At 39.2% G+C, this 23814-nt stretch overlaps 1 protein-coding gene across 2 annotated transcripts in view; it reads right to left on the reverse strand.

The window, feature by feature from the left end:
• KIF5A (kinesin family member 5A) overlaps window positions 1-23814 on the reverse strand; it is a 125530-nt gene that overhangs the window by 35542 nt on the left and 66174 nt on the right. For both annotated transcript variants that reach the window (XM_075199366.1, XM_075199365.1), the window contains exons 7-17: window positions 19087-19174; window positions 16517-16641; window positions 13971-14075; window positions 13669-13817; window positions 13066-13214; window positions 12702-12877; window positions 12548-12616; window positions 10120-10326; window positions 6663-6809; window positions 5394-5582; window positions 1136-1253 (exon numbers count right to left, since the gene is read on the reverse strand). In XM_075199366.1, coding sequence (XP_075055467.1) covers window positions 1136-1253; window positions 5394-5582; window positions 6663-6809; window positions 10120-10326; window positions 12548-12616; window positions 12702-12877; window positions 13066-13214; window positions 13669-13817; window positions 13971-14075; window positions 16517-16641; window positions 19087-19174 — 1522 coding nt within the window. The remainder of the gene's footprint in view (window positions 1-1135; window positions 1254-5393; window positions 5583-6662; window positions 6810-10119; window positions 10327-12547; window positions 12617-12701; window positions 12878-13065; window positions 13215-13668; window positions 13818-13970; window positions 14076-16516; window positions 16642-19086; window positions 19175-23814) is intronic.

Genomic DNA, 23814 nt, shown 5'->3' on the forward strand with positions numbered 1-23814 from the left:
GATATCATGTACAGTCCAATCGAAAATCCCTCAGAGGTGTTATTGATGTGATAGGCTGAATGCAGAAAGTACAGTATGTAAACACTGGCATGATACTTCTGACATCAGACATTGATATATATACAAGTTAACCCGTGCATGATACTCATGCATTCTAGTCAAATCAAGCTACTTAAGGTGTTAAAAAGGTTCTTGTCATGCATTTGGGCCTAGCCCAGGCCTCCTCAGGGGAAGAGCGTTACTTCCCGATGCAAGCGCCCTTTTTTAACGTGGTTTTGTCCACATGTCACCACCTCATCATTTTTCTCCATCACCTCATCCTTCATCTTCATCGCCACATCCTTCATCAAGCTACTTAAGGTGTTAAAAACTCCCCACTGTCACCCCCGGCAACCACCAACCACTCCCAACTGTCACTTCTCCTTCAAGAAATATATAGGTCAGTGTATAACTCTGCCCAGCAGGTGGCGCTGCAGCTTGGGTTTTTTTCTCCACACACACCACTAGGCATTTATATAGTAGATATATATATAACTGTGAGTAACTGCATTCTACTGTGTTATCATCTTTAATAAACAGCAACCTGTTTAAGTTACAAAAGTGTTGTGACTTAACATCCACATTAACACCGCTGAACACCTTTATTAACATCAAAAGGTATAACCAACATATAGCAGATAACATGCACTACTCATACACTACCTTCCTCTCCCCTAAATGAAGTCCCTCCACCAATCACCAGCCAGCTCTATTCTACCCTACGAGTATCAGGCTTAGGAAAGAGAGAACGTGTTTGTGATTGGTCAAGGGATTTCTTTTGCTGCTACAGAGTGGGATGTGCTTTGTATCCAGAGCATGACTGAGAGCTCTGACATAGACCTGCCACAATAGGTGATTCTATGCAGTGTCAGGGTGCTAATGAGGTAGAGCATCAATGAATAAGTAACCACATACATCTTAAAAAAACAGAGGAAACACAGTAAGCAATATACTCAAGGTGTTGCAAATGAAAAATAAAATGTAATCAATTAGCTCAAACTTTACAATAGCTGACTCCATTGTTTTTTATGATGCAACCGCTCCACTTTCCTCCAGCACAGTACATGCGGTAGTGCAAAGGATATCTGTTCAGTACCTTGAGCCTGCATCTTGGCTAGCTCTTCACTCAGTGTATCATAGGACTCTTCCAGCTGGCGTTTCTTCAGCTCTACACTGTGCATGTACTCTGTCAGAGACCTGATCTTAGCCTCATGCTGTGAAACAATACAGAAAACCAGATTATATATCAGTAGTGTGAAAAGAATGGAGTGTCAACATAAGATTGTGTCATACTGACCACAACAGAGGTAGGTAACACATACTTGCCAACTCTCCCGGAATGTCCGGGAGACTCCCGAAATTCGGGTCAGTCTCACGGACTCCCGGGAGAGCTGGTGATTCTCCCGCATCTGGCCCACCTGCCAACTTCAATAAAATTAGAGCCAGAATGTACGCGTGAAGGGGGCGGGGCTTTGCGATTTGCGTCATTTTGGCCCTGCTCCCAGTGATGTAATGCTTGTTTGGGGTCTTTGTAAAAAGACCCAAAACAGACATTACGTCACTGGGGGGCGGGGCCAAAATGACGCGAATTGTGAAACCTCGCTCCCTTCGTCCATATACCCCTCCTGCCCTCCAGGATCTCCCGGACCCGGCCAACATAAGGTTGGAAGGTATGAGGTAACATGTGACTCCCCAACTCTTGTAGGACTATAAGTTCCTGTATGAGGTGAACACACAACAGCTGTGACTACTTGTGTGGGGTTGTGGGGGGCAAATACAAATGAGCAAAAATGTAAAAAAACTATGCAAGTCAACGTGTTGCCTACTAGCATTTTAGGTCCACCCTCATTAATTTATTTATTTTTTTCCAAAAATACTGGTCATTGAAGCAAGACTTAAATTAACCATGAGTGTGAGAGGACATCAAGCAGTCTTTAGTACACGTGTCACATTTGTGTGTTTGAATGCTTTCCTTACATGGATAATTGTGCACATATAAACATGCTCACACAAATTAAAGGCATCAAAAGTTGTTCTATTCAATGTATAGATTACCTGATTACCAGCACCCCTGAGAACCTGTAATAACATGAGCATTTATAGGTACAAACTGTCACAAATCGGCATATTATTAGTAGGAAACATCAGTCCAGCAGTTGCATTCAGAATGGATTGATGCGGTTCCAGCTTAGCTAAGGGGGAGGCAGTTTACTACCAAGTTACTGATAATCAAGGTGGGGAGGACGAGTTATGTACTTTCTAAGTATCTCCAGTAATGTAAGGGGAATTGTGAGATGTTTATGAGATGGAAGTGACGGGATATTTGAAGTGAGACGAGGTTACTAAAACAGAATTGAATATTACTCTTAGCAGGGCTAAATTTAGTTGAGTCTGCCCTAGGCATTAGGCTTTAAATTGTGCATCTCATGCATTTATCTCACATTACATTACATATTACCATTTCATATTGTCCCTGCACAGTGCTGCCTTAGGCATATGCCCAATTTGCCTGAATCGTAAGATAACAGGAGATACGAGTGATAATGGCAAATTAACCAGACATGGAATGGGCAGGAAATTCTAAGCTGCCGACTAGTTCATTAATAGAGGTTTGGAGAAAGTCAATTGAGAAGAGTCCCAGCAATGACTCCTGGGGCACTGCTACTGACAGAGGAACCAGAATATTCAAGAAGAGAGATAGCGACAACAAACATAAAAGGAGGTCATCATCCTTTGCCTATTGTTTGTTCTGCTTTGTTCACAATCCTTTTAACTGCAACACAACAACTCTAGTGGATTAGCTGGAAGACTGAAAAGTCATTTAGTTGATCAAATGTAGAACTAGCAGACTTTTAAATGAAGCTGCTAATCTTTATGAGGAGTATTTTTTTTAGACTAATAACATGAACTTGTATTTTATTTCCACAATGTCCAGTATGGATATGTTCAAAAAGAAATGTCCATTGACACATGACTTCCCAGCACCAGTGAGTTACCAGGACACAAGGTAAATGGAGGAAGCATGGAGGAGCTCCTTTGTAGAAGGATATGGTGCAGAAACAGAAGGCTTTGGACAAATTCTATTTGTGCATCCTGCAATGTTACACACATTGATTGCATTGATTTACTTTTTCTCAGTCACTGACTTGTTCACTGAAATACAGAAGAGCTGAGGTTCATTGGAGCTTTCTGGACACATTGGTCCCAGTTGTATGTAATTTAAAACAACAATGAGATTTTCTTGAGCTGGATTAAAATAGCAATGAGAAAGACAAGTCAGGTGCTTGGTTGTACACAAAGAGGAATCAGTAGCAGAAAGAAGGAAGTAATAATGCCACTGTAAAGGTCATTGGTACGGCCTCATCTAGAATACTGGACCTGATTCATTAATGAAAGTAAAGCAAAAAAAAGGAGTAACTTTGAACCTTGGCAAAACCATGTTACAATACAAGGGATTGCAAATTAGTTTTTTATTTTGCACATAAGGAAAATATTGGCTGATGTTTTATGTAGGATGTAAATACTTGATAGATTTATTTTTACACTGACATCAAACAGTTGATCTAGGACATGCCCTACCCCAATTATAAATCCTCACAGTTTAAATGTATGTACCCCCTCCAATACAACATGGTTTTGCTAAGGTTCAAAGTTACTCATTTTTTTTGCTTTACTTTACTTAATGAAGCAGGCCCACTGTGTTCAATTCTGGAGGCCATATCTCCAGAAGGATATAAATACATTAGAGACTGTACAAAGAAGGGAAACTAAAATGGTGCATGGCCTACAGCACAAAACTTACCCGAAAAGACTAAAAGATCTTAATATGTATAGTTTGGAGCAGAGAAGGGAAAGGGGGGATGTGATAGAAACTTTAAAATATATAAAGAGCTTTAACAAGGTACAGGAGGGAAACATTCTTCAAAAGAAGAGAAATATTAGAACATGACAACATGCACTGAAACTGGAGGGAAGGAGGTTCAGAGGAAATTTGAGAAAAATTACTGCACAGAAAGGGTAGTGGAATAGCCTACCATCAGAGATTCAGATGTGGTAGAGGCTAATACAGTAGTGCAATTTAAACATGCCTGGGATAGACATAAGGATATCCTTACAAAGAACTAACGATCAAATAGGGTTTTGAGGTTACTATAGGTTAAAATATGGGCGTACTAGATGGGTGGAGATGGTGTTTTCTTATCTTATAAAATGGGTCCGTCAGCTCTTGGTTGATGTTTTTTGCATCTATTCTAGTGATTGTTTGACTCAGTTTCTTTTCTGTATTGTTCTAGTCCTGTACCATTTTATAACTGTATATTCGATTGTTCAGCCTTGAATAAAGTAAAACCATAAAAATTTATTTAAAAAATCAGTCCATCAGAACCTCTTTATGAGCACTAAATCTTATGTACTTGATTTTGCATAGTCAATCCAAAATACCTAAAAATGCTACTAGCACAACATCCACACAGCTCATTCATAATTTTCCAGGTACTGCAGCACTGAGAACAATCAATTATGATTTCAATGGCTGATTGGTTCCATTGTTATACTGCAACTGCCTGGACTACTGACTGTGCAAACGGACAATTACTTCATATAAAAGCGTGTTGCCATATTTCTATTCGCAATATCTAATACTGTGTTACTAACGGGTAGATTTATCTAACCTTCTAAATAGGAATAGTGAAGGTCTTGCCCATAGCAACCAATCAGATTCAAACTATCATTTTCTACATTGTACTAGATTAATGATAACTAGAATCTGATTGGCTGCCACGTGCAACTCATCCACTTTTGCTTTTTAGAAGGTTTGATAAATCTACCCCTAAATGACTAAATGATCTACATTTTCTATTGTGGGCTATCCCAGAGCTGTAGTGATATTTAGGTGCCTTTCAACCTCTTCATCTGTCATTGCTATGTCTGTGTGTATTTTGAGTGGATGTGAATGTAGTCAACAAGATCATCGGAATGTTCACAGCAGAACAGACTATTCAAGAGACGAGCGAACCATTCTTTTGGGTTTCAGTAACCTGTGCAGCCATGGGATTGTATAAGTGAGGTCATAGCTGCATGTGACAGGAGCAGTGTCATGATGTGAGTAAGAGAATTGAGGCAAACATTAAGCCAGAAACTGAGAGCATACAATACATTGTAAAGAGCAGGGTCGCTCAGTAGGACAGAGCAGTGGTGTGAGGCTCTTGTCAAACTGAGAAAATTGTAGCACCATATCCACCTCTATAGGAAATAAAATTCTTACATCAAACTTATTTTCCTTTACCAGAATTGTAATTAAAAATGTATCGAAATCATCATACTAGGTAAATTTTAAGCCACATGTAGCTGTCTACCTGTGATATAAGCAGCTGGCATGAGGACAGCTCCCGTCCAGTCACTTCCATCTTGCGGTGACATTCCACCTGGAGGTTCTCCAGCTGACGGCACCTTTTCACCACTGATTTCACCTCAGACTTGATCTTACTGATATACAGACGTGCCACTGTAAACTCTTCCTCTATGGCCCCGCTGATCTCCACCGGCTAAAGAGAGAAAACGTGTCAAAAACGACTTTCTAAATCTCACTAAAACTAAAGGTAAAACAAGGAAAAGAGATAGAAATGAGAGACCCAATTCATAATATATGCTGAGCACCAGTCAACCAGCTTAAACTTCAAATATCCTGTTATTTCTTATATGACAACTTATTATGACATGCTTCTCAATTGTCCCGATTTTGTCAGGACAGTCCTGATTGGAGGGTACTGGCCCGCCATCCCGCTGATTGGCATGTTTGACCAGATCAGCGGGGAGTGGCAATGCCCGCTGCGCATGACCAAGCCCTTAACAAGGCTCGATCACATACCCCTTTCAGAGATGGGGTGGATGTGTCCCATTTTAAGAATATTAAATGTTTGGGAGTATATTATGATTTTGTTCTGCTTCCTTAAACTGAAAATAAAATTATCTATTAAAGTTTGTAGCCCATATTCTTCTGTTCTGGAGGTTTCAGCCAACATGTAACAAGTGAGTTAGAAAACAAATAGTCTGGGCATGTACCTGCTCCTGCTTCATTGTTCACTACAGGATAACGTAGCAGAGAGCTACTACGGATATTTTATTGCTTTATTAAAACAATGTTGCTCTGCTTTGTAAAACAGTTATCCCCTTTGCTAAAGAAAAGCAGTAAACTTGCAAATCATATTTTGAATATACACTTATGAGTGTAATGTCCTTTAAGTTACAAGTTAAAAACTATATATGAAAAGCATCTCCAGTACAATAATAACAATATTAAACATAAAATGAAACTGTGGCAAATTCTAGTGCTTGTAGACAACATGAAGGTACAAAACAAACAAAAAATGAAAAATGCATAGAATACACTGTAAACTTTACAGCATGTTATTATACTTATTTTAAACATTTCTCATTTTTTTAATCAGTCCTCTACATTGTATGATTATTTGAGTTTTCAAATTATAAAGTAGTACATATTTTAAAACAAAAACACACAATGCACAGAATGTTTAAACCATGGACACACTATAATTAATTGTGCACATTCCTCAGTTGAAGCACTTAGTCCCCTGTGATCTTGGTATTGTGCATTGCTTACTCACCAGTTTAAATTCTCCATTGCCCACAATGACACTGAACTCACTAAGGTCCTTCATGAGGCCATTGAGAACCTCTGCAATTCGCTTTCGTTGATGTGTACTAAACTCCTGCAGGCGATGTAGATCATTTTCCAGAGACAGGAGAGTGGCCTTAAAGGGATAAAAAAAACAATAAATTCCTCAAAGTCACCTTTAGACAGCTTGTAAGTCTTCAAGCATAAAAACATATATACATTTTAAAAAAATCACTTTCTGATTATGCAGAATGACTAATAGGAATTAAACTAATTATATATTAAACAGTTTACAAGCTATCAATGTAAAAAGGGAGGGAGTGTAGGAGGGATAAGGTTGAGGTAGGATGGGAGGGAGAGATGGTAGGGCATATTGGAATTACATCATTTTAATCCCAAATAGAGAAAACAGGAGTCTAGTTTAGGACTTTGCAGATGAGAACACAGAGGGGTTATTAGGAGTAAAGAGTTTTACAATGTAGTTGCCATACTTGGATAAATGTATCTCCTTATCAGGTCAGGGGTTGTGGACTCAACATCTAGGATTGATACAGCCAGAGAGCAGTCGGGCGGAGTCTAAGTTACTACCGATGTTCACCAGAGACCACCACATGGTGGGATGGATGTGGCTGTGTGTTGTAACCAGGTCACAGATCACTGGCTCTTAATATAGTGGGCAGAGCACCACAGGTAGTAGCTCAGAAGGCAGAGTGGTCAGACAAGCCGAGGTCAGAAGGATGCAGGTAATAAAAACAGAATCAGCAGGCAGGGGAATAGGCAGGGAAATCCAAGGGCCAAAACCAATCTGTCAGCGCATTACAAAGTCATGATCCAAGTCTCACAAAAAGAGGAACTAGCCGGGTTAATAACCAGGAATCAAGTAGTAACCAGGATAACATGCTCAGGAACTCAGAACAGCAAAGCTGATACTCTTGTAGGTAATGACAGGAAGAGCAGGGTTAAATACTTTTTGGGAGTTCAACTCCCCGTCTCAGCGATTACCTGATTGCACCTCAGTGAACATGCATCAGCTGGGCTTGCCACCATGTGAAGTGAAAGATAGATGCGGAGTCCTGTATCTAAATGTAGGATTCTTGACACTTCTTTGTCATGTAAATAATGTTATTTTTTCCACTTTTGCGATAAACCATATTGTATTTAGTATTCTGTAGACCACATTGTCATCAGCATAGATATAGGATATAGACAGTAGAGATAAGGCCCCTTAGAATACGATATTTTAGGATTTTCAAAACGTGTGAGAGATTTAATCCAGCAGGTAAGAGGAAGTAAGGTGAAGTAGTGCCTTAGATGTAAATAGTCATTGAACCTTGGGATACCATGTTTTTGCTGTAAACTGGTAATAGCAATCCAAGTCTCAAATATATAAAATCACTAAGCCACCGTGCTCAGTAGGTAACTTTATAACAAGATTTTGTATAAATTTTGGATGGAGGAATGAGGGGCTGAGAGTTTTTGCAACACATCTTCCGTGAAAAGGCTTTAGACAGCTTCCTATCCTCATTGCCCTGAATATCTTCATTACTAGGGGCTCAATTACATTGTCTAAAGACAGGGGGAGAGAGATCAGCCTAGTAACACTGCTAATATCACATCTGAAGGGAGACAATTATTTGAGATTCTGGTTGAGAGACTGAAGTATGCATGTTGTATATTTGTTAAGAACTTCCCTGTAATGCTACAGGCCAAGCGTAACCATCAGTAAAGGCCAGAGTATCCTGACAAATGCGTTCTCACCATCTAATGATATTACAAGAGAAGGGGTATGACTAGAGTTGATTATCTGGGTTAAAGCCCACATGATCATTATGGATTAACAATAGGAGCACTGAATTTAGGCATTCAGATAGCATTTCATTGTATAATATAACATTGTTATTCAGCAGGGATAAGGAGCGGTTTCTAGAGCAGCTGTTGGAGTCTTTACCTTTATTCTGTTACAGAATGATCTTAAGTAATGTGTGGATGTGAGGGAGCGAAGCGAGGGAAAACATTTTCGAGTTGTTAAATTGCTGCAGTAAAGCCATCGGGGTAGTCGGCCTTGCCTCTGTTTTTTTTAATGGTCATGGCTATTTTTTCTGATGAAATTTCAGAGTTTAATTTGGCTAAGGATTTTTGGCAAAGCCTAGGGTGCCGACATTGTGTCTAGGAGACAAGGGTTGTTGCAGATGATAAATTATAATCATTGTAATAATTATTTATTAGATAACCCCTTATAACTGCTTTGTAGGTGTCCCATGGAACCATTGATTTAATGTCAGGGAAGTATTTAATTCAATGTAATTTCCAGGATGTATTCAATGTGGTACCCAAATTCAGAAAGATTGTCTGAGTATGGGTTGAAATTCCCATAATATCTGCTGTGATTATCAGCTGGATGTATACATTACTATTGGGTCAGGGAGTGACTGAGCACAATCATACCCAACATGGAATACGTACCATGAATGCTGAATTGTATGTGTAGTCTTTTGAGAGGTTCTCAAACCCTCCAAAAGTAATAATGGAGATATAGTTTAGAGAGGACCCTGGAGTTACAAGAGCTCAAGTCATCACTGCGTATTGTAATAACATCTCCTCCTACAATCATGTTCCCTTTTCTATGCTATCTATGCTGAGAGATGACAGCACTAAGTTTCTTAAAATAAGTATGTTGATCTTGGTCGTGGGCATTATTAACTAGTGTAAATAAACTGTTATTTAATTTGACTTTCAGGGAATTTGCAATGACTCAATCAAAACAGCTAGCTAGCGCTGGTGACTGTCATCATTTGCACCTGCCCTCTAAGCAGGTGCAGAGATACGGTTCCTGAAAGGCGTATATATGTGTCATCTTGGTCAGCCTCATTTGCATTAGCATGAATATACCCGTGCTGTACTTGGCCTACGTTAGACTGTTCCTTCCCTCCCCGTTCCGCCTCTCCAGTCGTAAGGAGGTGCAAGTGTATGCGTGCCTATACATATGCTCTCTTACGCCATGCAAATGTGTGTACATTTATCTCAGCCTCAGGCCTATTGTGTCTCAGGCTATTGGCAATAACTTTCATAACCCATTCCTTAGCTAACACAATTGGTGTGAAGTATTGCATGGCAGAGCAGCGGTGAACAAGTGCCCTGCGCACGGTAATAAAGGTGTTTAGAGAATGGGGCAGCCTATTGCTTCAAAAGTGCAAGGCGCGCCACGGGTTGTGGCCACGCCCCACCGTGGCCTGGCTATGCCCACTGTCCCAATGCCACCTTCCCAAATGTTGGGAGGTATGATTTTACCAAAGCCTGTGCCCCGTACAAAATGAATCTGTATCTATTGAATCATGTGGCTCACTGTGAGAATATAATTATAGCATACACAGATCTTCCATATCATATCGATGCAATATCACCACCTTGTGGTTAGAACACAGAAATGATGATCTATGTGTACTTACAACTTTCTGAGACAGCTCTTCAGCAAGGATTTGGTTCTGTAGAGTTTTATCCTCCACTTCCTGGGACTTCTGATCATAGTTTACAGCTAACTCTTCTAGAGCCTGCAGAACCTCCTTCACTTCTTCCTTGGCACAGTCATTCTCTGACTGCAGGCGACTCAGTTCCATCTGCACCTTGTCATTGTCTCCCCGGGTGGATATTAAGAGCTATTGGTATAAAGAACAATTCTATGGTCATGTCATTTGTGCAAGTAATATACATTGTCAGATAGATGAATAACTGAATATAAAAAAGCATGTGTATCAGGGATTAGATATATAAATGATGAACAGAGCTAGGTATTATTAGGAAAGATATCCTCAGATACTACTTCATGGCAGATTAGGACAGGTAATCTGTGCTAGACTTAGCTACTGTTCACCTCCACTTTACTCAGTTCTGAGTCATCTCCCAATAAGTAAATTGTACAGTAACTATAAAAAGTATTCGCCCATTTGGCATTTTTCACATTTTATTATGGAATCAAAATGGATTTGTTTTAGAACTCTCTGCGCTCATCAACACAGAATATGCTTTAATGTAAAAAAACAAAACAAAAAAACACTCTAGAGTTTTTTCTTAATTACAATTAAAAAACAATGGGTGTCCATTGCTTCATCTCCACTGGGGCCAATGGTTTTATTATGCCACTGGCTGGAGCACCTATAGTACATTTTATGAGAGAGTAAGCCCCTTGTTCAGTAACTTGTTTAGTTATCGATTCTATACCCTGAGCCAAGCCTAGTGCACAGTGGACATTCAGCCTATAAAGGATAATCCCCCACTCCCAGGTTGAACTCAAACTGCATTTTTCAAAGCCCCAGCCACTGTTCCCAGCCCGTTCATCTGTGAACAGGGTTTGGACACCTGTTTTTTACCTTAGATGCTTAAAGGTACAGAAGATCTGTTATTGACAACAGAACAATTACTGACAGAAGATCAGTTATTGACAACAGAGGTACTGACAGAAGATCAGTTATTGACAACAGAAGAAGTACTGGCAGAAGATCAGTTATTGACAACAGAGCAAGTGCTGACAGAAGATCAGTTATTGACAGAAGAACAATTACTGACAGAAGATCAATTATTGACAGAAGATCAGTTATTGACAGAAGAACAAGTACTGACAGAAGATCTGTTATTGACAACAGAACAATTACTGACAGAAGAACAATTACTGACAGAAGATCAGTTATTGACAACAGAAGAAGTACTGGCAGAAGATCAGTTATTGACAACAGAGCAAGTGCTGACAGAAGATCAGTTATTGACAGAAGAACAATTACTGACAGAAGAACAATTATTGACAGAAGATCAGTTATTGACAGAAGAACAAGTACTGACAGAAGATCTGTTATTGACAACAGAACAATTATTGACAGAAGAACAATTACTGACAGAAGATCAGTTATTGACAAAAGAACAATTACTGACAAAAGAACAATTACTGACAGAAGAACTGTTATGCCAGAAGATCGGTTATTGACAGAAGACCTGTTACTGACAGAAGATCAGTTATTGACAGAAGACCTGTTACTGACAGAAGATCAGTTATTGACAAAGTGAGGAGATTTGGCACAGGAGTTTCTCTATGTATTGGAGGAACATGTGATGCACTAAAAGCATATATAAGTATGTTTCTCTTAGATATATGGCTCAATCCATCACCCCCAAAGTGTAGTGGATACCCTGGTTAATGGCGTAATAACCCTGCATGTCTATTGCATTTCACTGATAGTGGGTCAGGGTTAAGCACAAACTTCTAAATCAGCTGGAGCTTCCAGTCTAAGTGGCCATTTTCCCGGTTCTGCACATGCACACCCTATAATAATTCTATAAACTTGTATAGCTCACCATAAGAACATAATTATAGCATACACAGATCTTCTATAGTAATTCGTGCTTATACACAATACAAATATTGTTATCAAACTATATTATTGTCGCTCCGCTCACACCAATGCTCTGGTAGTGTAAAAGACACTGTACATATGATATCAGGCTCACACTTTTTTAACATATCTCTGTATTATTATGCCATAAACAAATGCCATGAATGTAAGGTAAAGGTTCCTGTTTCGGGATATATGCCAATACTTCATATTGGAATAATTTACCCTGCAGATATTAAAGATATATAAAATCACAGCAGAGCTCTGTGACCATTACAAAACACTCACAATGCAGAATTCCAATGTCATTCAGATGTGAAATAATCAGTAATTATTCCATATATAAATAATCTACAAAGTGTCCTTAATTTATTATCCCTTATATGTTATTTTACTTTACCTATATTATGTAAATAAGAACTCCCAGTGACCTGCTGTACTAAGAGACTGAATTTGCATTTCATTCTAGAAGAATCTTCTGTTTAATAAATATTACCTCATCTTGATCCATCATTTGCTGCTTGAGCTTTTCTGCCAGCTGACTGTGTTGGTTGATCTCATCGTCCTATAAAAGTAATAAGCAGAAACCATGTTTACGTAGAAGAGATAAAACAGTGTTGTTCTGACTCTTACTAGTGACTGGTCCACACCTTGTCATCCAGCTGCTTATACATCTTACGGATTTCCTCCTCATACTTCCTCCTCTCCTCTTCTGAGATTCGGATCACAATGGAGGAGTTGTTATCATTGACTGGTGTCTCATCACAAGTTTCCTGGGTGAGCTGCTCCCTGTCACTCAACTGCTCTGTCTCAGGCACGTTCTCTCCTAGAGAACAAAGGTCATTCAACGTTATTACTAATGCCCGAGAAATGTTTTGGTTGAGTCATACAAGTTTTGGTACCATAGCTTTATTCCATGTATCAGCTACAGAGTGAATCATTTTATCTCATCCCGAAAAATCGATTTTGCACTTTAGAGATGGGTGATTGTGCCTGTCCTAAACAGCTCCTTACCGTTCCTCCAGCGGCTGAGCTCAGCTTCCAGTTTCTCAATGGTCTCCTTCATGGTCTTGTTCTTCTCCTTCTCCTTCTCATACTTCTTCTTCCACTGTTCTGCAGTCAGCTCCAGGTTGACTGATGCAGTGTTCTTGATGGTCTTGGCCCTACAAAGATAGAGTTCTATTTATTTGGAAAGCACCATTAGCGTGCAAAGCAAAAATGTGCCTTCAAAGACATTAGGTGAAAGGGACAAAGGGGTATATTTACTAAACTACGGGTTTGAAAAAGTGGAGATGTTGCCTATAGCAACCAATCAGATTCTAGATGTCATTTTGTAGCATGTACTAAATAAATGATAACTAGAATCTGATTGATTGCTATAGGCAACATCTCCACTTTTTCAAACCCACAGTTTAGTAAATCTAGCCCAAGGTCATAAAATCAAATCATATACATAAGTACTTTGGAAATAACATTATCAGGGGAGGAACCTATAAGATACAAGTTATCATCAGTTATACAGTGAGAAACAGAATGAAGGACATAAATATACTAAAGTATATAATCAATACTTATTTATTGAACACTAACAGGAATATAACTGCTAAGCCCCGTTACCTCTGGCCAAACATGAGTGTTGACTTTGTCTCTGCATCATTGTAGCTGGATGGGGAGCAGCAGATAAACATGGTGGTCCTACAGTTACCTCCCAAGGAGTCTTGGAGGATTCGAGTCATCTTACTGTCTCTGTAAGGAACGTATCCTTTCTACAACACAGAAGAGGAAATGATACTGTAAAGTGCTTGTTTGCTTCATTATAAATGGAACACAATACATGGTTGATGTAATATTGTATATAATTATTGACAGTAACTGAGCAATGAAGTAACAGTGTTCATGCATTGCTAGCTGTCCCTTACCGATCCTTCTGCCAGTGATGATATGACATTTCCCAGGGCAGATAGAGATTTGTTGATGTTCTTAGCTTCATCCAGAACAGAACCTTCAGCTCCGGTTTTACTGACCTAATTAGATGAGAGAGAGTCATACAGAGAACAATGGAAGCCCACATTGTTTCTCTGACTGTGATACTGCATAGGTTTATCTAATACTTACACTAGGATTCAATGCTGAGTGTCATCAAAATAAAAACACATTTATGGGAGGACTTGTGCTCAGGATTAATGAAAAGAAAATTGTACACAGAAACGTTTGCTTAAAGCAGGACCATATGTAAAAACCATTTAAAGAAATATTTTGTTTTGGTCAAGCTCGTTTCTACTGTAATTAGAGCAAACCCCAACATCAGTAATTTGTCATCAATCTATTAGACACAACTGTTTTGTTGTTCTTCTCCCTTTTTGCAGCATCCGGCAGTCAGGAGCACTACAGAAAGCCTCTAACATAAGCATAGTGCGGAAAATCAATATGCCTTGTTTAGTCTGAGCTTACATTGATTTTACAGTATTTCAAAGGACTATATTTCATGGCTGATACTCCGATGATTGTGCAGAATTCCTATATGCAGCATGCACTTGCTGACAGAGTAACCATGAATATATCAAATAATAAATATTATTGAAAAAATAGACACAAATTAAAAATGAAGAAAATACACAAATCTTATCGATATAAGCAAAGATAAAACCAATGCATATAAATAAGGAATAATAGTAATATGTGCTGGCAAATAGGAGGCAGAACTACCTCCAATGATCCCAGGGTATCCACGACCTTGTTCTATGCAGATAATACGGAGTCAGTCCAACGACAACTTTATTTTTTGCGTGTTAAAATATTTATGTCTTTGCAAAACAATAGAAAATGTGTTCTATAAAAAAATATTTATATTCATCGTTCTTGCTCAGTAATGTACATAGCGCACAGCACCAAAGTCAAGGTTAACCAATTTTTATCTAATTTTGTAATCTGGTCAATAGGTGCTACCAGTTCAGCTCACGCTTTGCTGCTGGCACAGTGCAAGTTTGCAAAACAATATAGTTGATGCGGAGTCTAATATCTAAATAACCTAAACACACAGTTACATTGTCTCTTGTGCAAAGGATCACAGAGGAAAGATGTTCATTTATTTCTCTTGGTGTACGTGTCATTAATAAGACAATTTCAATAAGAAAGCACACCTATTGTGAGTTTGTGCACTTAAGGGTTTGGATAAAACTTGAAACATAATTCTCTCCTAATTGAATGCAATTTGTCCCCGTAAAGCAAATAGGGAATCCCGAATCCTGTTTCCTGAAGCCCAGAGCCAGCAACTCAGTCCATCCACAGCTATTCAGGAGAGGAGACTCACAGCACAAATGCCATGTATTTCCCTCTTGTGATATGATGTACCTATTTTTACATACTTGTGGCCATTTGCTTTGGTAAGTGCATGGCTTAGCACATTAAGGACAGCAGACATACACAATGTGCTTCCATCTAAAATAAGGCATACTTACCTACTCTTCTGGAATGTACAGGAGATTCCAAGATTTCAGAGCAGACCTCCCTCCTAGAATGCAACTACTTCACTAATGAAGTGGGTGGAGGCAGGGCTTGGTGACATGTATACCTACATCAAGTCCCGCCCTCGCTGTGCAATGCCACAAATTACACAGCAGATGGAGAGTCCACAGTAACACCATCAAGCCACCCCACCACTTGCCCCCTGACCTCCCTGCGGTATCTCTGGTGGTGCCTGTTTTAGTGGGTTGATGCAGAGGCTCTTTATCCCTCTGCAAACTACATGAATATAATGTCTTCAGATACCCCAGGGATCAGGTGTCAGACATTACTAGTACTGGCAATATTTTAGGAGAAAAAAGCAGTAATTAATTAATGGGCTGGTCAAAATTGAAAGTAGGCTGTGTAAGTGACGTCTATCAGAGCAGGCAGCATTATAACAGTCTGTAGTCCAGAAAATGGTTGTGTAAAGCATGGAAGTACTTCCGAAAGCTGAAAGGAGACACATATCATTGTATGGGCACAGATGTTATATGGACACATTTGCACGTTTGAGATTTGAGATTATGTTCCAGGAATCTGTCTTTTTGACAGTTTATAATCGGCCCTCTTGTTACTGTTAACCTCCATGTATAAACTCAGCATGCATTCTCCACATGTTTGTTATTAAATACCCCCTTGCTGTTGGGTATCCAAGGCTTAACCAACGCAGACATGAAAAGGGTGTTATTGACTGAATACCCCAGTCAACCCCTGATATTGACAACAATGTCCACACACCAGAAAAATAACTTTCCCTTGTGCCACCCATAGTAAGTGATCTGGTTGCCTCCACCTAACCTTCAGTTTATTGTCAATAAATGATCATTTAAATAAAGTCATTCATTGAGACATCATTATGCTTCCAGGAGTATGGGTTGCTCTGTATAACTTCCTCCAGTACTCAGGATGACATCGTAGTACAGGTATTATTAACCAATCATTGGCTGGCTAAGAATCTGACCTTTTCACTGCCTGCCAGGTCCACCAAATACAGCTTTCCACTCAGTTTCTGCTCCGTCTCCACATTCTCCTGTTTGATATTGATAAGGAAGATGCTGTGACTACGGGAACTGTGCTCATTCATGTCTAAAATAAAATAAAATACAGTTATTAGGATGATGGTCACTGAGAATACACAACAGTGAAGCATAACCACAAAAGTGAAGGACAGGCATAAAAAACAAGCAATGCAAGAACACACATCAAAAGAGGGAAGAACATAACTTTCATTTCCAACTTCTAAGCACACTGCACAACCGAGAAAGTAACATCGAAAAAGTAAAGCACAAGAGCATATGGTGATATTAAAACAGGGTAATTTACTAATAACAGTGTAAGCACAAGTATCCTACCTCCCCACATATAATCTGAAACTAATACATACTATATACTATGTGACAAAAACACTAAAATAGTGTTTGCAGGCACGTATATTAGGCCCAGAATTCTAACCTACATGTTTTTAAGCCCCAGGTATATATACATATACATATATGTATATATAGTTCCCAAAGAGATTTTCAGCTTTAGGGATGAGCTAGTAAGGGTTCCTAGGGTGTTTATGGAGAGAGAAGGGTGGACTCCATTTACAAGGCCCAGTCCAGGTCTTCTGTTCTGCTGTCAGACTAAATAATGCTGGCACCTGTGAGCTGTGTGTAAAAGGCTGCTAGGCAGTGAATTCACTCTCTTATTACCTGGGGAAAGGGACTGCAGAGTCTCTGTGAGAGGAAGAAATCTTTGTATTGAAAATTTTGCTGTGAGAAAACCGTGCTGTAACTTCTTATGCTTTGTTTTAGTTTGTTATTCAGGAGTGACTTGTATTTAGTTAGTGCCGGACAAGCAAGGTCTTTATTTTGAAGTTTCTTTTACTTTCTTAAAACTGGCTGAGCCTTGGACTTGTGTGTGATTTGTCTCAATTAGTTTAAAGTAATAAATCTCTGTATATATGTGAAATTATTACAAAATTTGAGATACTTATATGAAGTTGAGAAATGCAAAAAACGAAAATCATCTGCAAAAGACGCTAATATATGCTCTTTATTATCAATGTTTAATCTTGTAATACTTATTATTTCTAATGGCACTGACAAAGGTTTCAATAATTCCTCTACAGTCTTATTTAGAATATCAAAAACTAGCAAAATATTTTGTATCATTTACATTAATATAAGCTGTGGGTTATTTTATACAATCATAATCCAGCAAAGATATCTCTGTTTCATTCCCAAAGTTTTACAAGTGATTTCTATTCATGCCCAATATATACTATTTCTACATCTGCAGAGAGGAGCAGACAGATTCCATTGTACAGGGGGATAGTGTATAATTTACATCTCTGGATGAAACACATCCAACCTGATTGTTATATATAGTATTTGGAAGTAAAGGTATAAGTCTCTTCTTTTCACATCAACATTTATAACCGATATTGACATATAATTGCCACATGCAGGGGATCCGTTTCCTGTCTTCGGAAAGATTATGATGTGAGCTTGTGTGGCTTGTGGTGATAAGGATTTACTACTGGCACATAAGGCTTTAGGAAATGTGTTTTCTAAGTTTGGAAGTTTTCATTGTACAGTGATGTCATTGATCCCTGATGTTAAGGAGGACTGCCCGGTCCTTAGTAACTGTTTTTTATATATCCTTTACTAATCTCCAATGACCATTGGTGTTAAGATAGTTCATCTCATTTTATAATTTTATTTATATTATAAAGTTCACCGTAGAAAGCTCAGAATATCTTTGTGGTCTCTTAGAATTGTGGTGATTTTTACAGTTTTTATCTTTAACAAAGGCAATAAAGAGGAATATTGTTGTTTTTTTAGAAAATTTGCCAGAATTTTCTAAATTTATTCCTATATAACAATTACTTTTACAGGATTAAATTTAATACCTGGGACTTCTCTGATAGTGATCAGTACAGTTAGATGGGTCTGGGCTAATGAGTGTGTAGAGACCCATTAATTCCAGATTATATATGGTCTAGTGCGTGTATGGAGGTTTATCTTGCAGCCACCTGGGCCTCCCTATGATTTAAGGTTTTCCTTTGATTCTCTTATTGAATGTGAAATTACCATACCCTGAGAACATACCCACAATGGAGAGAGAGCCATACCTGATTCCTTACACTGTCACTGATAACCCATATACACCTGTTTGTAAACCACCCAACTGACCCAATGCAGCAGGACAGTTCCGAATGGTAGACCCACAATTTATGATGAAATCGCATTGGCTTCTCTCAAAGTGGGTGCTGCTGGGTGGATTAAGGCTTGTGGTGTGCAAAATAGGGGTGTGGCTTACACATATATGGGGTGGGGCTTATTTTATCCCGCTTTTGCCACTGTAAATGTTAGGATGTATGGATTTGTGTAAAAGGGAGCATGGAGTGAAGCCAGGTAAAACCCAGCAGAGGCCACCATTATGTCATCTTGGATGAACCAAAATGGATGAGTGCATAGCTAAGGATGACCCCTCCAGTTATACGCTTGTGCTGTACTTAGTAAAATAAATAAAAATAGGCCTCACTTGTGACAGCGACATGGCGGTTGGACTTTCCCTCATCGATCACATCCAGGATCTCCTCTGGACTGGACACAAAACGCTCAGTGCAGCCCTGACAGGAGGAACAGAATAGATTAAATAAAATACATCAGAGCTTATTTACTAGCATTACATTTTTGTGTAAAATTTGCATTGAACAACAGCAGCCAATCAGCAAGTAACTTTTATCTGTCTAGTGCAAGACAACCAAAGCAAGTGTCTGATTGGTGCTATGACTTAGTGCAAAGTTTGCACCGTAATGTAATATTAATAAATCAGAACAACAGACCACCTACACTCAGTTAAGCTGAGGTTTTAAGTGAAAGAAGTATTGGTTAACAAATGTCCTCCTTGAGATGCATGATTGTAGGTAGATAAATGTGAATTAAAGTCCAACAGTTTGAGATCAAGGGGTCTATTTATTAAGATTGTATCCATATGAAAATTTTCTAACGTAGTGATAGAAGATCAACGCATTTTACCCCCCAAAAAAGCCACAGATGCAGCCGAGCAATGTTCAGCTCTCCGATGACATTGGCTGGCGGTGGTAAGAGTACCGCTTGCTAGGGAAGAGTCTCTGCACACGCCTGAGCCGACATGCCGGCGCGCACATGTGCTCTGGAGCTGTAAGCACGGACTTGGGCTTCCAGTTCCCGATTGCATTAAAAAAAAGTTATGTAATAAAACAAAATCTTTAAAAATAAAATAAACTTTATTAAAAAAACAAAAAAGGAAAAAAATGCTTTATTTTTATAAAGTTAATGGTATTAACATTCCGAGGTACTTTTAACAGTGGTACTATTCCACAATAAATGGGCATCCCCTTGCTTAAATCCTGTGAAAACCCCCTAGACTAAACTAGGCCAGACCCCCTTAACACTAGTCGCTGGGCCTGCATATCATACTAAGAATATCAAACATAATAATTGCACCAGCCTGATGCAAACCCTTACTTGAACAGCATCACAAAACTGCCTCTTATAGGTGGGGAAACAATTGAAAAGTCAGCTGTGTTCCAGCGCTCTGTGTCAAGGGCACAATTTGAGCCATGGGAGCCACACGAATACCATTCAGTGTAACTGAAATCTCTGACTCTGGTAAATGATACTAAGTGTTTTGTGTAGTGATTCAGCTGGAGCAAAACAGCATGAGATCAATACTTTGTGATCCTGGCTTTCAGCTAACACCTCCTGAATCTGTGCACCTGCCACATAAGACTGCAAGAAAAATGGTCTATCTTACTCTAGTAATGGCTTTATTCATGTTAGCAATCACAGGCAGCCAGGCAGACCAGCTTCCATTACACTAGTACCATTTATCTCTCTCTCTCTCTTTAAATATATATATATATACATGCACATACACATTATATACATACACACATACATACATACATTCACACACACATACATACATACATACATACATACATACACGCACACATATATATGTATAAATATATATAGCACTTTCTGAAGTGAAAGCAGTTGGACTAATCTTTACCATATTGAGTATATAATGGAACTATAAATCAGAATACATAAATGAAACGTACATGACACATATGTATATATTAGGGATGTGCACCGGCGACTTTTGAGGTCTCGTGTTTTGTGTTTTGGATCCGGATTTTCGTTATTTTTGGGGTTCGGATTTGTCTCGCAAAACACTTGACGAAAGGTCTCGGTTCGGATTTAAGGTTTTGGATTCGGATTTTTTTTGAAAAAAACATAAAAAGTTTAAAAATCAAGTTTTTGGGCTTATTTTCACTCCTAGGCTATTATTAACCTCAATAACATTCAATAACAAGCATTTCCACTAATTTACAGTGTATTCTGAACACCTCACAATATAGTTATTAGTCCAAAACGTTGCAACAAGGTATCTTTCTGGACTGCGTAGAGGAGTGGGTCACCACAATATATATTAAAAACCCTGAACTTTTATGATTCGCACCAATAAATGTACCTGGACTGCGTAGAGGAGTGGGTCACCACAATATATATTAAAAACCCTGAACTTTTATGAATCGCACCAATAAATGTACCTGGACTGCGTAGAGGAGTGGGTCACCACAATATATTAAAAACCCTGAACTTTTATGAATCGCACCAATAAATGTACCTGGACTGCGTAGAGGAGTGGGTCACCACAATATATTAAAAACCCTGAACTTTTATGAATCGCACCAATAAATGTACCTGGACTGCGTAGAGGAGTGGGTCACCACAATATATTAAAAACCCTGAACTTTTATGAATCGCACCAATAAATGTACCTGGACTGCGTAGAGGAGTGGGTCACCACAATATATATAATAAGAAAACCATCAACTTGTTTGATTCGCACCAATAAATGTACCTGGACTGCGTAGAGGAGTGGGTCACCACAATATATTAAAAACCCTGAACTTTTATGAATCGCACCAATAAATGTACCTGGACTGCGTAGAGGAGTGGGTCACCACAATATATTAAAAACCCTGAACTTTTATGAATCGCACCAATAAATGTACCTGGACTGCGTAGAGGAGTGGGTCACCACAATATATTAAAAACCCTGAACTTTTATGAATCGCACAAATAAATGTACCTGGACTGCGTAGAGGAGTGGGTCACCACAATATATTAAAAACCCTGAACTTTTATGAATCGCACCAATAAATGTACCTGGACTGCGTAGAGGAGTGGGTCACCACAATATATTAAAAACCCTGAACTTTTATGAATCGCACCAATAAATGTACCTGGACTGCGTAGAGGAGTGGGTCACCACAATATATTAAAAACCCTGAACTTTTATGAATCGCACCAATAAATGTACCTGGACTGCGTAGAGGAGTGGGTCACCACAATATATTAAAAACCCTGAACTTTTATGAATCGCACCAATAAATGTACCTGGACTGCGTAGAGGAGTGGGTCACCACAATATATTAAAAACCCTGAACTTTTATGAATCGCACCAATAAATGTACCTGGACTGCGTAGAGGAGTGGGTCACCACAATATATTAAAAACCCTGAACTTTTATGAATCGCACCAATAAATGTACCTGGACTGCGTAGAGGAGTGGGTCACCACAATATATTAAAAACCCTGAACTTTTATGAATCGCACCAATAAATGTACCTGGACTGCGTAGAGGAGTGGGTCACCACAATATATTAAAAACCCTGAACTTTTATGAATCGCACCAATAAATGTACCTGGACTGCGTAGAGGAGTGGGTCACCACAATATATTAAAAACCCTGAACTTTTATGAATCGCACCAATAAATGTACCTGGACTGCGTAGAGGAGTGGGTCACCACAATATATATAATAAGAAAACCATCAACTTGTTTGATTCGCACCAATAAATGTACCTGGACTGCGTAGAGGAGTGGGTCACCACAATATATTAAAAACCCTGAACTTTTATGAATCGCACCAATAAATGTACCTGGACTGCGTAGAGGAGTGGGTCACCACAATATATTAAAAACCCTGAACTTTTATGAATCGCACCAATAAATGTACCTGGACTGCGTAGAGGAGTGGGTCACCACAATATATTAAAAACCCTGAACTTTTATGAATCGCACCAATAAATGTACCTGGACTGCGTAGAGGAGTGGGTCACCACAATATATTAAAAACCCTGAACTTTTATGAATCGCACCAATAAATGTACCTGGACTGCGTAGAGGAGTGGGTCACCACAATATATATAATAAGAAAACCATCAACTTGTTTGATTCGCACCAATAAATGTACCTGGACTGCGTAGAGGAGTGGGTCACCACAATATATTAAAAACCCTGAACTTTTATGAATCGCACCAATAAATGTACCTGGACTGCCTAGAGGAGTGGGCACTGGGCACCACAATAAAATATATAAAAAACCTTCAACAGGTCTGCATTACACTACACATACGGCTGCTCCTCCATCCTCTCCATCATATACATGTTTGAGTTTTAGCGTGTGACAACCTCTTGTTTTTGATAATGTCAGTGCATTTTGAATATTTTTCAATTTGCCCCACACCACTGAATGTACTTTATCTATGATACGCATCTATCTATCTTGACTGCGTAGTGTGGTGGCCCCGGTACACAATTTGGTACCGAGGCCACAATATAATTAAAAAATTGGGCATCAACTGTCACCGTTGTTAATATCTGATACACCTAAATATGGACTGCACAGTGGAGTGGCCCCGGTAGTAAATTTGGTACCGGGGACACAATACCTCCATCAACCCTCTAAATCCCACTCCACTGATGGCGGACACCGGGCGCACGTCTAACACCAACATTGCAGTTATAGCCGCAGTTATACGCTTTGCAATAGGGTGACTACTATCGTATTTTGTGGTCATGGCAAACGACTGTTGGACGGTCAATTGTTTTGTGAAAGACTTAGCGGTCTTACGACTTCCCCTCTGGGAAGATGACCGACTAACAGCAGCAACAGCAGCAGTGGCAGTAGTAGGCGTACCGCTGCAGGATTCCTCGGATGAATCCCGTATTTAAGGAGGACTCAGTCTGGCTGCTGACTTGGGCTGCAGGACTGAATCTGATGGAGATTGTGGAGGAAGTTGACGAGGAGGGTGTTGCTGGTGTGTATCCAACTGGACCCCGGGATTTAGGTGTCCCTGTACCGATGAGGGTCCTAGCCCCAGTTCCTGAACTAACCACTGAACTATGAAGGTTATTCAGGTGACGT

Source organism: Mixophyes fleayi, chromosome 2, assembly GCF_038048845.1.
Source record: "Mixophyes fleayi isolate aMixFle1 chromosome 2, aMixFle1.hap1, whole genome shotgun sequence".
In the NCBI taxonomy this organism is placed as follows: domain Eukaryota; kingdom Metazoa; phylum Chordata; class Amphibia; order Anura; family Limnodynastidae; genus Mixophyes; species Mixophyes fleayi.